At 40.9% G+C, this 12,508-nt stretch overlaps 1 protein-coding gene across 8 annotated transcripts; it reads left to right on the forward strand.

The window, feature by feature from the left end:
• Positions 1-296: 296 nt before the first annotated feature.
• Positions 297-6,559, forward strand: LOC100272250 (putative protein kinase superfamily protein). Of its 8 annotated transcripts, none has more exons than XM_035964449.1 (20): positions 401-571; positions 1,321-1,476; positions 1,652-1,794; positions 1,877-2,002; positions 2,084-2,162; positions 2,367-2,435; positions 2,864-2,953; positions 3,340-3,478; positions 3,565-3,667; positions 3,754-3,806; positions 4,167-4,233; positions 4,759-4,867; positions 4,954-5,019; positions 5,178-5,246; positions 5,325-5,385; positions 5,482-5,586; positions 5,686-5,720; positions 5,802-5,847; positions 6,000-6,084; positions 6,187-6,559. In XM_035964449.1, the coding sequence occupies exons 4-20, from the start codon at positions 1,995-1,997 to the stop codon at positions 6,275-6,277; spliced, it is 1,275 nt and encodes a 424-aa protein (XP_035820342.1). In that variant the 5' UTR covers positions 401-571; positions 1,321-1,476; positions 1,652-1,794; positions 1,877-1,994; the 3' UTR covers positions 6,278-6,559. The 8 variants fall into 8 exon arrangements, with proteins under 8 accessions (XP_008666104.1, XP_035820342.1, XP_020402897.1 ...); XM_035964450.1 differs by lacking the exon at positions 401-571 and adding an exon at positions 932-1,089 and having other exon boundaries at positions 1,731-1,794; XM_020547308.3 differs by having other exon boundaries at positions 1,731-2,002.
• Positions 6,560-12,508: the final 5,949 nt, after the last annotated feature.

The following is a 12,508-nucleotide window of genomic DNA, read 5'->3' on the forward strand; positions in this document are numbered from 1 at the left end:
TCGCGAAAGGAACACGCGGTCGACGCACAGAAACCAGCAGCGGCGCGAATGATCCAATCCAACGGCAGGCGGCGGGTGTACCGCGTCAAGTTTTCAAACCTGCTACAGTAAACTGTTTCCCCTTGGCAATCAATGCGGCCCCGCCCGAAAACCGAACGCGAAGAGCTAGGCGTACACCAGCCCAGCACCACGGTAGTTGTACACCTAGCGGCAGCGCGGGAGTCCGACGCCGTTACGTCCGGAAATGACGACCCTACCCTCGCCGTGCCTATCCACTCGGCCCTCCCCCAGGCCCCAGCCACAACTCTCCCGTCTCCCGGTCGTGACAGTACTGAGCCCACGAGGGCAGAGCGGTAATCTCGTACCGCGCCCGTCCCCACCCCAAGTCTCGCCATCCATCTATATTTTTTCGTCTTCGTCTCGTCTCGTCTTCTTCCCCAATTTCTCGCGGCGTCGTTCCGTCCCAAATATCGCCCCGCGATCCCCCACCTCGCCGACTGGCTCCCCCGCTCCACCTCGTCGACGGGCAGAGGAGACCCCTCAGGGCCGGGATCGGACTCCTCTTTCACCGGTAAGCATGCCCTGCCCTGCCCTGCCTCGGTTCGCGTCGATGGATTGCTCCTCGTCCTGCTCTGCCCTGCCGTTTTTCGTTTCCTCGCCGCGAGGACATCGGGTTAACCCTGGCAATTCCGTCCCGGAACGGGCGTGCCCGCCGTGCTCGCCCGCCGCGAATTTGCTCTGCTCGGTGCAGGTCAGAGTGCCAATTTGCGGTTCGATTGCCCTACATTTTCCCCCTCGCGGGTCCAACCGCGCCGCCTTTCCCCGTTAGGTAGCCCCTGCCTCAAGCAATCGAATCGGGACCCCGCATTCCACGACGACCCTCCCCCCGGGGCGTGGTGTCTACACATCTTATCTCAATTCTCAACCAATTGCGTCACGTCGTGTGACGCGCGTGGTGTTCTTGTTCGTTCGCGATTCGCGGCGTCGCTCTGTTCGCGGATTCGAATCTTCTAGGTAGGGACGAAGAAGAAGATCACCCCGCGCCTTGGAGCCACACGGCCGGCCGGCAGGCAGGCCGTTATGTGACGCGTTAGTTTCGTTTGTACTCTTGTACCACTTCTTTTCCCCCCACTTCTTGCTTTGTTTGATAGCTGTTACCGTTCGATCACCTTTTGCATTGTTCACGACTCACGTGCTTGCTACTTTGCCGCGTGTAGGCATAGCGACGATGCATGTTGGGTAAATTTGATTGCTTCTATCCTTTCGCTCCCTCTTCATCGATTTGGATCTCAACTGGACCTGTTTAAATCTTCTTTTCAGCAGGCAATTGAACTCACGCAGGGTATACGGTTAATAAGGCCAAAGTATACCAATTTGATTGCCGTGTCTGTCGACTGCACTCGCAACCGAATCGAATGTGGAAAGTGCCTGTCTCCAGAGGTCCTTTATAGCCTGTTTTAGGCTTTGTTTTGCACGGTACAACTGTTTTTCGGTGCACGAAATGAAAAACCGATGCATATATTCCTCAGGGTTTGCTTGCTTAGTTCCTGTATCTCAATGGCTTGTTTACTTAGTTTCTGTGTGGAGGAGGGTAATATTATGTTCTGTACCAAGTATTGAAGCAAATATTTCTTTTACTCTTACATTGCAGATTTTTCCATGCACTTTAGGCTAAAAATGCTTTGGTCTGAAACCTATCTGCCCTTTTTTCTGGCCGCCAACGGTTTCAGCCAACGCATACCAGTGATGAAGATCTTCCGCTGAAGCTTGCTCAAGCTGCAATAAAGCATGACGGTTGTGCACATAATGATGCTTAATCATTCATGTTGCGAAACCCTCCAGTGGAACTTCCTTCTTCTGATGCAACCATGTATAGGTGGACCTAGTTTTGAGGTGGATGCGCTGAGTTTTGAAGGTGGCGAGGGATCTTTGCTGCGGGGTTCTATTTGTTCTCAGTGATTTTTGGCAAACACTCTTTGGTTAGATTAAGAATCATGGAAAGGTAAGTAGTAAGTGCTCTTTTCACTTTTTACTTTAGATGGTCTGGAAGGTTAATTTGACCTTTACTTCCTATTTCTTACAGGTACAAATTGATACGGAAGATAGGTGATGGAACCTGTGGGAATGTTTTTATGGCTTCTAATGTAGAAACTAATGAAATTGTAAGTGCAAGAACTCACCAATTGAAACATTTTGTTCTTCCAAGAATGTGTGTACCCAATCGTCTATGCATGATGTTACAGGCTCAATTTCAGCAATAGCATATTGTACTCATTTGGCTATTTCACTGAAGAGACGTTATTATGAAAATTAGCTGGCACTTACAGCATTTACACCAACTAACTTGTTCTCTTTGCTCCATCCAGGTTGCTGTTAAAAAAATGAAGAGAAAATTTTGTCATTGGGAAGAATGTATTAGTCTGCGAGAAGTGAAGGTATTCTCTTTTGTCAAAGAGGATCACATACATATTCAGACCCCGTTTGGTTTTGGGTGACTAAAGTTTAGTCACTTTTAGTCCCTAAATAAGTAAACATGGTGACTAAAGTGGAGGGACTAAACTTTAGTTCTTTAGTCACCAAGAGGGTAACTAAAAGGGGCTAAAGTAGTATTTTTACCTTATTTGCCCTTTTCACTTTCTTCTTATAGCAAACATTCATTAATTAATAGGGGTAAAACAATCATTATTCATAGCAATTAATGCTTTTTAGTCTGGTTTAGTCATTGGAACCAAACTGGATACTTTAGGGACTAAACTTTAGTCACTAAATTTTAGTCTAGTGACTAAAGAAACCAAACAGGGCCTCAATAGATACTATCCTGCAGCTTGATTTTCTTAACAAAGAAAGAACTATTTTTCTGCAGGCCCTTCAGAAACTATTTCACCCTAACATTGTGAAGCTGAAGGAAGTGACGATGGAAAACCATGAGCTGTTCTTCATCTTTGAACACATGGTTTAGTCCTTGCTACATCTAGCATGTTTTTTACTATATTTTTGTATAAATTAAAGGAAGAGAAAAAAAGGCTAATTCACCATGCTATTCCCTAAGGCACACATTGGTGAGATGATGATTTGTGATGGTTAACACGAGAACGACATTAAATGTACTAATTTTTTGGTGTATGTTGTATTATATTAGCCAATTAGTTCACCTATGTTTCTTCATTAAATGAGTTAACCTATTCCCTTATATTTGTGATGTATTATGCTCACTTAGTGACAGGTGTATACTTCTTTCAGATGAGGCATCGAATTTTCCTAAGTTGCTTTCTTACTTGCATCTAACCGGTATTTATGTAGTTTGTTCCTTGCTGAAATGTCAGCTGATTTTTCTTTCAGGAGTGCAATTTATATGATGTCATAAGGGAAAGGCAAGTTGCTTTCCCTGAAAGGGATATAAGGAACTTTATGGTCCAGATACTGCAAGGTCTTGCATATATGCATAATAATGGGTATTTTCACCGTGATTTAAAACCTGGTAATGTGTCTTGTTGATATTACATTGGAATTATCTTATCTTTCTTTCTGTCAAAATAATTAGTTTTTTTCCTTCTATTTGTGCAGAGAATTTGTTGGTGACAAATGGTATTATTAAAATTGCTGACTTTGGGTTGGCAAGAGAAATATCTTCCAATCCTCCTTACACTGATTATGTTTCCACCAGATGGTAAGTTTGTGCATGAAATTTACAATTTGTTTTATATAATGATATATTTATGCAACTAAATCCTCAAGATCATCTATATTCTTTAGGTATCGGGCTCCAGAGGTTCTACTGCAATCTTCAGTTTATACACCTGCTATTGGTAATTTCATGGTGCCCTTGTCCTGCCTTTTGGTTTGATATTACCCTTTTAGTTATTTGTTATGTATAGTCTACTGTATTTCTAATACGACTACACATAATGCACGGAAATGATTTCTTTTATGCTGCAAAAGATTGCTAGGAAAAGATTAGTCGTACTCTGCAAGCCATTAGTTTGTCATGATTTATAGCTTTTCACATTTGCATGATTATATCCAAACATCAGTACACCGCATAGTTCCACACTTCCACCTCAACAAGGGGCAAACAATGAAGTGTTCTTTTCTCTTAAAATGCATAACTTTTCTCTTTGTGGCTTTTAGCTTGTGATATCACCATTAATAGCTGTGCTCTTTTTCAGACATGTGGGCGGTTGGTGCTATTTTGGCTGAGCTTTTTACACTGTCCCCACTTTTTCCTGGTGAAAGGTAATATTATAGTGCTGATATTATGGACGATCACTATAATATTTCTTCAGGAGTATCTATATTAGGTATCATGTATTAGTTCTAAGTTCTAACAGGGCCTTAGCACATGTATGCTACCTGTTTAGTTATGCTGATGTGAACTTCAGTTTGTGCGCTATATGTAATAATGTTTTATTTTCAATAATCAACTCCAGTTCTGCTGAACTGAACTTCCTAATACGCATGCTTAGTTCGTCAGTAGCCTGGAACTTCACTCTACACTGTCTGGTGTCTGCTAACTGCTATCATTTGCCTACTATTTTAAACGTTAAAGGCCTCACATATGCAACTGTGTCTGGAATTATGTTTTCATTGTTGTTTGTTCTTTGGCTCATGCCTTACTTCATTAATGTATGCAAGCAACCTTGTATGATTGATGCGTTGAAGTATTAGAGCTTAAGTTAATGAAGTGCGCACTGAAACATTTAGACAGTATTTTTACCATTGATATTGTGATTTTACATTGCTTCTTTTGTTTCTTAACAGTGAAACTGACCAGCTTTACAAAATATGCACTGTGCTTGGGACCCCTGATTGCACTATTTGGCCAGAGGGAATGAACCTGCCTCGTTCATGCAGCTTTAAGTTTTTTCAGGTGAATTTGAGTTCCATCTGGACTTTGGAGTCATCTGATTAAATGTTTCCAGGCCTTTGGCTTGATTTATTTTTCTTTTCTGGCAGAATCCTCCAAGAAACTTATGGGAGCTTATTCCTAATGCTTCATCTGAAGCAATCGATTTGATCCAGGTACACCAATAGACTGCTTCTATGCTGTTGGGACATGATATCTATTCTAAGTACTAATTTCACACTTTTTATGCTACATCTAGCTTTGTTGCTTTACATGATTTGCGCAATGACAGTTCTCAATATTAACATGGTACCATTCTGCTTCTTTTTGTTAGCAACTTTGTTCCTGGGATCCTCGAAGGAGGCCAACTGCTGAGCAAGCATTACAACATCCTTTCTTCAATGTACTGTTACTTATTGAGGTTGTCATTTTTGATAAATTTTGTTGCATTCGAGTGGCCTGACTCCCGTGAGCTTTCTAGGTGTGCAATTGGGTACCAAGACCTGTACATGATGCTTACCATACAAAAACAAACGGACCTAGTGAGTCACTTTTTTTTTATCAAAGCTATGGTCATGACATATCTTAACTTTAAGACAATAATAATTTAACTGAATCCTTTTGTATGACTTTAACAGAAGCTGAACCAAGATTGGAACTGAACCTGTGGGATTTCAGCACAGAACCTGATGATTGTGTCCTTGATTTAACTCTCAGTCTGAAGCCAAGTTTTTCTGGAACAGGTGCGTGAATTTTATCTTGTGAGGTTCAAGAAATACTCGTCACTTTTCATCTTGCCGGCCGTGGCATGCTGTTTCACATTGCTATTTTTCGTATTGCAGACCTTGGTAAGCATGTTCCACGACGTACAGAAGAGGTGAGAAATTATTAGGGTGTGCAAGATATCATTTTTATGCAATGGGTGCCGTCATGATATTTTTGCTATCCTGACGTGCAGGAAATTCTCCTGTACCCGGGATTTGAGAATACCCCTGTGAAGTCCGGTATGTCCCTTGCGTTAATTTGCTGTGTCTTTTTTTTTTTGGATTGTTTCGTCGCTCTTCCCCACCACAGCAAAATGTCAAGCATGGTATCACATTTGCTAACCCTGAAAAGGGGGCTAACAATTATTGACATATTATTGACGCCATGTCAGGTTTTTGGCCTCTGGTGCCATCTGATCGTCCCGTTGGTGATGTTCCGGCCATACCATCCTGGCAGCAGGCGTACATGGTTGACAGGTGAATTTCTTCTGCCTTTGCGAATCCCCCTCAAAGTATATAGAGGAAGAATCCTGTATTGTGCAATACAGTATAACAAGCACCGCGTCCGTGTGTCTGCAGCCAAGGCGCATTTTCTGGCTCTCCGTTCTTGCAGTCGAACCTGTTGGAGAACCGTTCGTTAGCACCTATCCGGCAGGTGAATTTCTTCTGACGGAGACAGGATTAACAGATTCATACGATTCTTGATACGTCCAGCTTCTCGCTGTATACACACTATCTTGAATAAAGTGTTGCCAGTAGAGGAAATGTATATACAGTTCGTTCGTAGCTCTTGAGCTTCTTTCTTTCTAGAGTACCTCTTTTTTTTTAATCGTCTGTTCATATTCCACACCACTCCTATGTAAATAACGGCATGCATGATAATCTCTCTCCCAAAAACAAACAATTTTGTTTGTACGCCGGCTGCTTTGATTTTAGAAAACTTTAAAACAGATACAGTATTTGCAATACTTCAGTTTTAAAAACAAAGATTTTAGAGCAGCTCCAAAAGAGCACAAAATTTGTTCCTAAAATCTTTATCAGCATAGTTGGAAAATAAAATCCATTTAGAGCTAGTTTGACAACCCTATTTTTCTAAAAGTTTTTTATTTTCTCATATAAAATTATTTCATTTTCTTTTGAGAAAATGATAATTATTTACAAAAATAGAGTTGCTAAACTAATCCTAAAAATATGTTATCTCACAGCAGACTAAAAACTTGTCCCTAGAAAGATTTAAAAGGGACATGGGCCAATAGATGTTGTACTGGGCCAGTACGTACGCACTGCTGTTCTTGGTTTTGTGCAAACGCCTTCATCCAGTGTCCAGCAACAAACAAGAAAAAAGCGCGTCAGGGGAGAATGGCGTCGTGAGATGAGTTTTCGCCCTTAAAATACCTTTGGGATTAGTTTTGGTCATTTGTTCAAGTTGCTCTTAGCTAGCTTATCAAATACCATTTTGTATATAATACTATAGTATTCAAAAATACTACAATATTTTTTAAAACTGTAAACAAAACTTCACTACTAAACACTCCCTTAAATTTTGTAATGTAAGTAGTGCGACGTCTTAGAGACTAGTCAACCCCTTTGAGAGTTAGTAAAAGGGCGCGTACCGCCTAGCACTAATAGTAGCACGAGAAATCAATCCTACATAGGCCCTGTTTGGTTTGAGGTGACTAAAATTTAGTCACTATTAGTCCCTAAACAATTAAACATGGTGACTAAAGTGGAGTGACTAAATTTTAGTTCTTTAGTCACCAAGGGGTAATTAAAAGTGGCTAAAGTAGTATTTTTACCTTATTTGTCCTCTCTACTTTCTTCTTATAGCAAACATTCATTAATTAATAGGGGTAAAACAGTCATTATTCATAGCAATTAATGTTCTTTAGTCCGGTTTAGTCATTGAAACCAAACAGGGTACTTTAGGGACTAAACTTTAGTCATTAAAATTTAGTCTAATGACTAAAAAAACCAAACAGGGCCATAGTACATATGACGTCGTTGATTTTTTTTTTGAAAATTTTGACCACTTATCTTGTTCAACAAAAAATCTAGAATATTATTTATTCCGAATTCTCTCTACTCCGCATTTAGAAAAGCTCACTTTGCGCATTTAGAAATCAAACCCCTTTGACAAAAAATTATCTATTTAGTCAGATTCTCTTTATATTCGGATTCTTAGAAAAGCTCATTAGAAAAAAAAAACTGAATAAATAGGCCTATAGTGCAACAGCATGCAAAAAAAAATTGCATTTGCATTTTGCGCGACGACGTGGATGCTGTCGGCTCGGTCACGTATTTTTTTGCGCGTTCTCTCTACTCCGCGGGAGCCGGGAGATGATCCGTATGCGCATCCGCGAGCTGCTATACGCGTTCACTTTTTTCATTGTGCAAACAAACGTCGTGGCACGTGCGATGCACATGCAGATCCGCGAACCGCTGGACACAAGTATAGATGTATACAAAAGTCCATCCTGAAGCATGTTTTTTAGCCTCATACGTAGGTACGGCCCGTTTTTATAGGGGACTAGGCTGGACCGACACGAATAAGCAGACTGGATTTAAATAGAAACTAAGTACGGTAGGCTAGCCTGACACGATCCGTTTACCTCTAAACCTATTAAATCTGATTTTTGAACTAAACTGTACTTACCGGACCGTTTAGCCTATTATGGCCCGGTTTTTTCGTGCTTAACAGGCTGGCCCGGCCCGTTTAGACCCGCAATCGGCTGGACTTGGACAGGGAAACGAGCCCACGAGCTTAGACGGTCCGGCCTAATTTCCTAACCGTGTCTAGCGGGCCAGGCCCTAAACGGGCCAGGGTTCACTGGGCCGGACTGAGCAGCCCGTTTGATCATCTCTAGACACAAGGGTGTTTGTTTTAGCTTAAAATCATGTTTTGATCGTTGGACTCTCGATTCTGTCAGTCAAACATTCCGCTTCTCGGTTTATTAAACACAACAAATCAATGTAAATGTAGAATCTATCGAGTCGTCGTGATGAGAGGAATTCATCACTTCCTAAATCCTAAACCCTATAGACTCCTTTATCTGTCCCGCCTGTAAATTTCAAGATATTTAGATTTTTCATGACAGCTAGACTATCTATGAATCGAGATTCTCAGAAAAGTTTTAGAAAATGTACTCGTAGCCTAAGGGATGTTTGGTTTTTAGAGACTAATCTAAGTTCATTCATTTTATTATATTTTAATATCTAAATTGTAAAATACAGAAACTAACATATTTAGCAATTTAGATACTAAAATAAAATAAAATATATGGATTAAACATTAGCCACGGCGAACCAAACACCAGAGGATGTCGCAGTAGCACGAGCTCGCTGACTGCTAGGTCCATCACGCTCAATAAACATGCCTGTGCGGCGGCGGCGGCCCCCATTCCTCTATGTGCGGAGGCCGACGGGCACGCAACCGTCGTTGGTGTGGTGTGGTGTGGTCTGGTCTGTCTCCGTTGCACTGTTGAGCTTGCTCGGCGGGCCGGTTTCCAGAGCCAAGAGGCTCCGAGCAAGAGCAAGAACGATCGGAGAAGGCGAGGACAGCCTCGCTCGCTGGCTGGCACTTGGGTGGCACAGCTAGGCGAAGATGCTACTGAGTACCGTCGGCGTTGTCATCACAGCTTTCTAAATCTATGACCCGAACTCTACGGTCAGTAGCAGCGGCGCAAGAAAGATAATTCCTCTATCCTAATTTATAATTTATTTGACTTTTTAAATCTTAACTTTAACAGTTTGTCTTATTCAAAAATTTATGAAATAACAAAAAATCTATTTTGCATTTATTATCAAATATACTTTACATATAACTTAACTTTTTTTCATTTTATATTTTTTAATAAGATGAGTGATCAAATTTAAGGTTGAAAATGTCAAATGGGTTATAATTTGAAACAGAAGGATTTTAAAATACCTATTGTTGAGACTTGTTCTCAATGCTATGGGTTAAGAACAAGACAACACAAATGTTAATAGTTAAAAACCTTCGTTCTTCGAAGCATTATCTCCCTCGGGATATAATAATCTTCAGACGAAGGTTATGAAGGACATATTTTCATCATCTCAATAGGTAATAATGAAAGTAGAAACATATGAAACATGAAAAGAACATGGAATAATCACATTAAATCATCATATTATTATTTATGTTCTTATTATTTAATCATGAACAAACATTAATGATATTGATTACATTTGTACCTTCGGCTTGATAGAAGGTAAAAATCCAAGAGCGATGTGCAGATGATTACCAATCAGCGTAAACATGACACAAATTATCATGAACTGAACAAACTTTTCCTCTTTAAGTCGGTGTCGCCCTTCATCTCAAGGCGTGTCATCATGCCGAAGCTCCCTGGATTGTAGCTTTGGCATATACCTTCGTGTTATGTCTGCTTGCATATCGTCCTGTCGAAGGTGTTTTTGTTTAGAGGAACTTCGACGAAAAAAAGACCCCAACACCTATTTATCTGTGTAAATATAGAGATAGAAGATAATAATGACATATCTTTTCTCTTCTCATGGTAGTATTCGTTATAAGGAGGTGCATATTTATTACATATAAACGGATAGATCCCTTCAGGAGTATATTTAATATTAACCCCACATAACGCTTCATAGAGTTTCTTAGCACTCCTTGAATGAATACCACAACTAACTTAGTGGACAACTATAGAAAGGGTGCATAATATCACTCCATGCATTATACTTGTTGTCTTGTTAAAACCCATATATGAGAAACTTTAGAAAAATCAAAAATGGAAAAAAGAGTCCATTGATTATCTTCACGACAATTACAACCTTCAGGATTAAATAGTAAGGATTAACATTTAGGGGGTGTCCTCCTTTTGGGTCATGCATGTCTCTTAAATACCTCATCTACATATCTTAAACACACCTTTGAATGTGGCTGCAGACAAGGAGTTAGTAAATAAAATAGTGATATCTATCATTACAAGATTGACTCGCGAGATTTTTCATTGCAGCCTCACTCTAGAGTTCATGAGGATAGAAAATTTTCAAGAAAAATACGTCATATTACTTTTAATATAACCTATTTTCATTTGTCAACACGTCTTATTATCCTCATAGATAATTATGGAGGCATTTACAATGTCAAAGCTATATGACTTCTAGATGTGGTTAGTTATCTGCTATAGCAAACACATTCCTGGGTGGCTTTTCATATAGTGCGATTATCTCCAAGTGGTTAGTAGGCGTAGCTACTATTGTCTATTCGCTCGATCTCCAAGATACGATTGCACCACCATAGAAAACATAAAAGCCGGACTGAGATCTAGGACCTTCATGTAAATTTCTGAATCCAGTGACCCATACAAGTATACATTTGCTATGACCATCATCTATATTTTTAAATTTAAATCTACTCATAATCGGGATTGTAATAATCGACGTTGGGTATCTACACAAACTCTTATGCTACAAGCCTCGCTTTATATCTCATCACCATATTATTTGTATCTCTCTTTGGACAAACACCCATATGAACCTGACTGGGGTAACTCTGGGGGGCGCATGTAGACGACATGCCCAAATACTTTCCTCTTTGAAAGTGGCCACAATTTCATCTCTATTGCTTTTTTTCCATTTAACCCAATTCAAGTGCTTCTGACACTTCGACATGGACTTTGATCCATTATCCTAATTAATTGTAACAATGATTATAGAGACAAAATCATTTTCAACATGTGTGGTCCTTCGATTATATATAATTTTCTTGATCCTAAATAGTTTGTGATGATTTCTTCAATTGAATCATCCAGTTTACTGTGATTTCCCAAATTATTTGAGATTGGTTATTCCAAAGTCCTTGTGCTATTGTTTGTGTGCACATTTGCACTAGGTCATTCACCTTTAGGGAATGTTAATTGTATAACATCTAAAAGGAAGCATGATGTAATCTCTTTAGTAACTTGTCGTTGTAGGCATCATTGCTACGTAAAATACCGAATCATCTGCTTTTCTCCCCTTTTTCTAGGATGGGGAGTGCATGTAGAGTCCATACCTTATAGGGATATCTCCACTCTCTATGATAGATTCAACACACGAATATATGACTTCAATATGTCTCTTATATCAATAAATAAAGGCATTTGACAAATTATTTACTAAGTTTTGCAGGTGTATTGTTCCTTGAACTTTGAGTTTAGTTTCTCTAGTGTGTGGGTCAAGTGATTGGATGCTACTAACGCTCAATTTCTTGGCATTCTTTATGATTTAGTTATAATCCTCCCCTAATGCCGGAAAATGATCTTCATTGAAGATGCTATCAGGGAAATGAGACGAAAGGCGAAAAAAGAAAAATGGCGACCAGCTCCTTGGGCCGTTTCTTCTACCTCCCGCGCTACCTCCCAATCCTTCCATGGTGATTGTCGAGTCGCTGCGTGGGCGGGTGGTGCTGGGCCAGAATCTACAGCGCTCCGCCTGGCCCAGGGTTCTGGCGCTCCGTCCCGCGTTGCTTGTCTGGTCCCCGGTTTGCGCTCGTCTTGGGTGGGTTGGAGCCCGGGGGTGACGCTGCTCCCAGCCCAAGCCCACATCCCTATGTCCGGGCCACCCTCTCCATCGTCATTCGCTCCTAAAAACCCTACAGCCAGGTTAGGGTTTCCATTGGATTTTGTTGGATCGCATTCGTTTCCCCACTGCGCCGCCTTTCTCTCGCGTATCTGGTCGCTCCTGGTCTCGTCTCGGTCTAGCTTCAGTGGGGGTGGTGCGTTTCTTCCTTACGCCCGCTGGTGGTCGAAGAGGAGTGGTTGTGGCTAGGATCTGGTGGTTTCCAGGGTTCGAAAGATTCCGCGATGGATTCGAAGAACAAGAACCCTCAGAACCCTCAATGGGATCGATGGGGTCCTAAGGAAAACCCACAGGGTTC

The sequence above is a fragment of the Zea mays genome, chromosome 1 (assembly GCF_902167145.1).
Source record: "Zea mays cultivar B73 chromosome 1, Zm-B73-REFERENCE-NAM-5.0, whole genome shotgun sequence".
Classification (NCBI taxonomy): Eukaryota; Viridiplantae; Streptophyta; class Magnoliopsida; order Poales; family Poaceae; genus Zea; species Zea mays.

Excerpts from the sequence above, each read along its gene's own strand:
- LOC100272250 (XM_008667882.4), top strand. Across the intron at positions 3,807-4,166 it reads AGTTTATACACCTGCTATTG|ACATGTGGGCGGTTGGTGCT; the intron begins GTAATTTCATGG and ends GCTCTTTTTCAG. Across the intron at positions 4,234-4,758 it reads CCACTTTTTCCTGGTGAAAG|TGAAACTGACCAGCTTTACA; the intron begins GTAATATTATAG and ends GTTTCTTAACAG.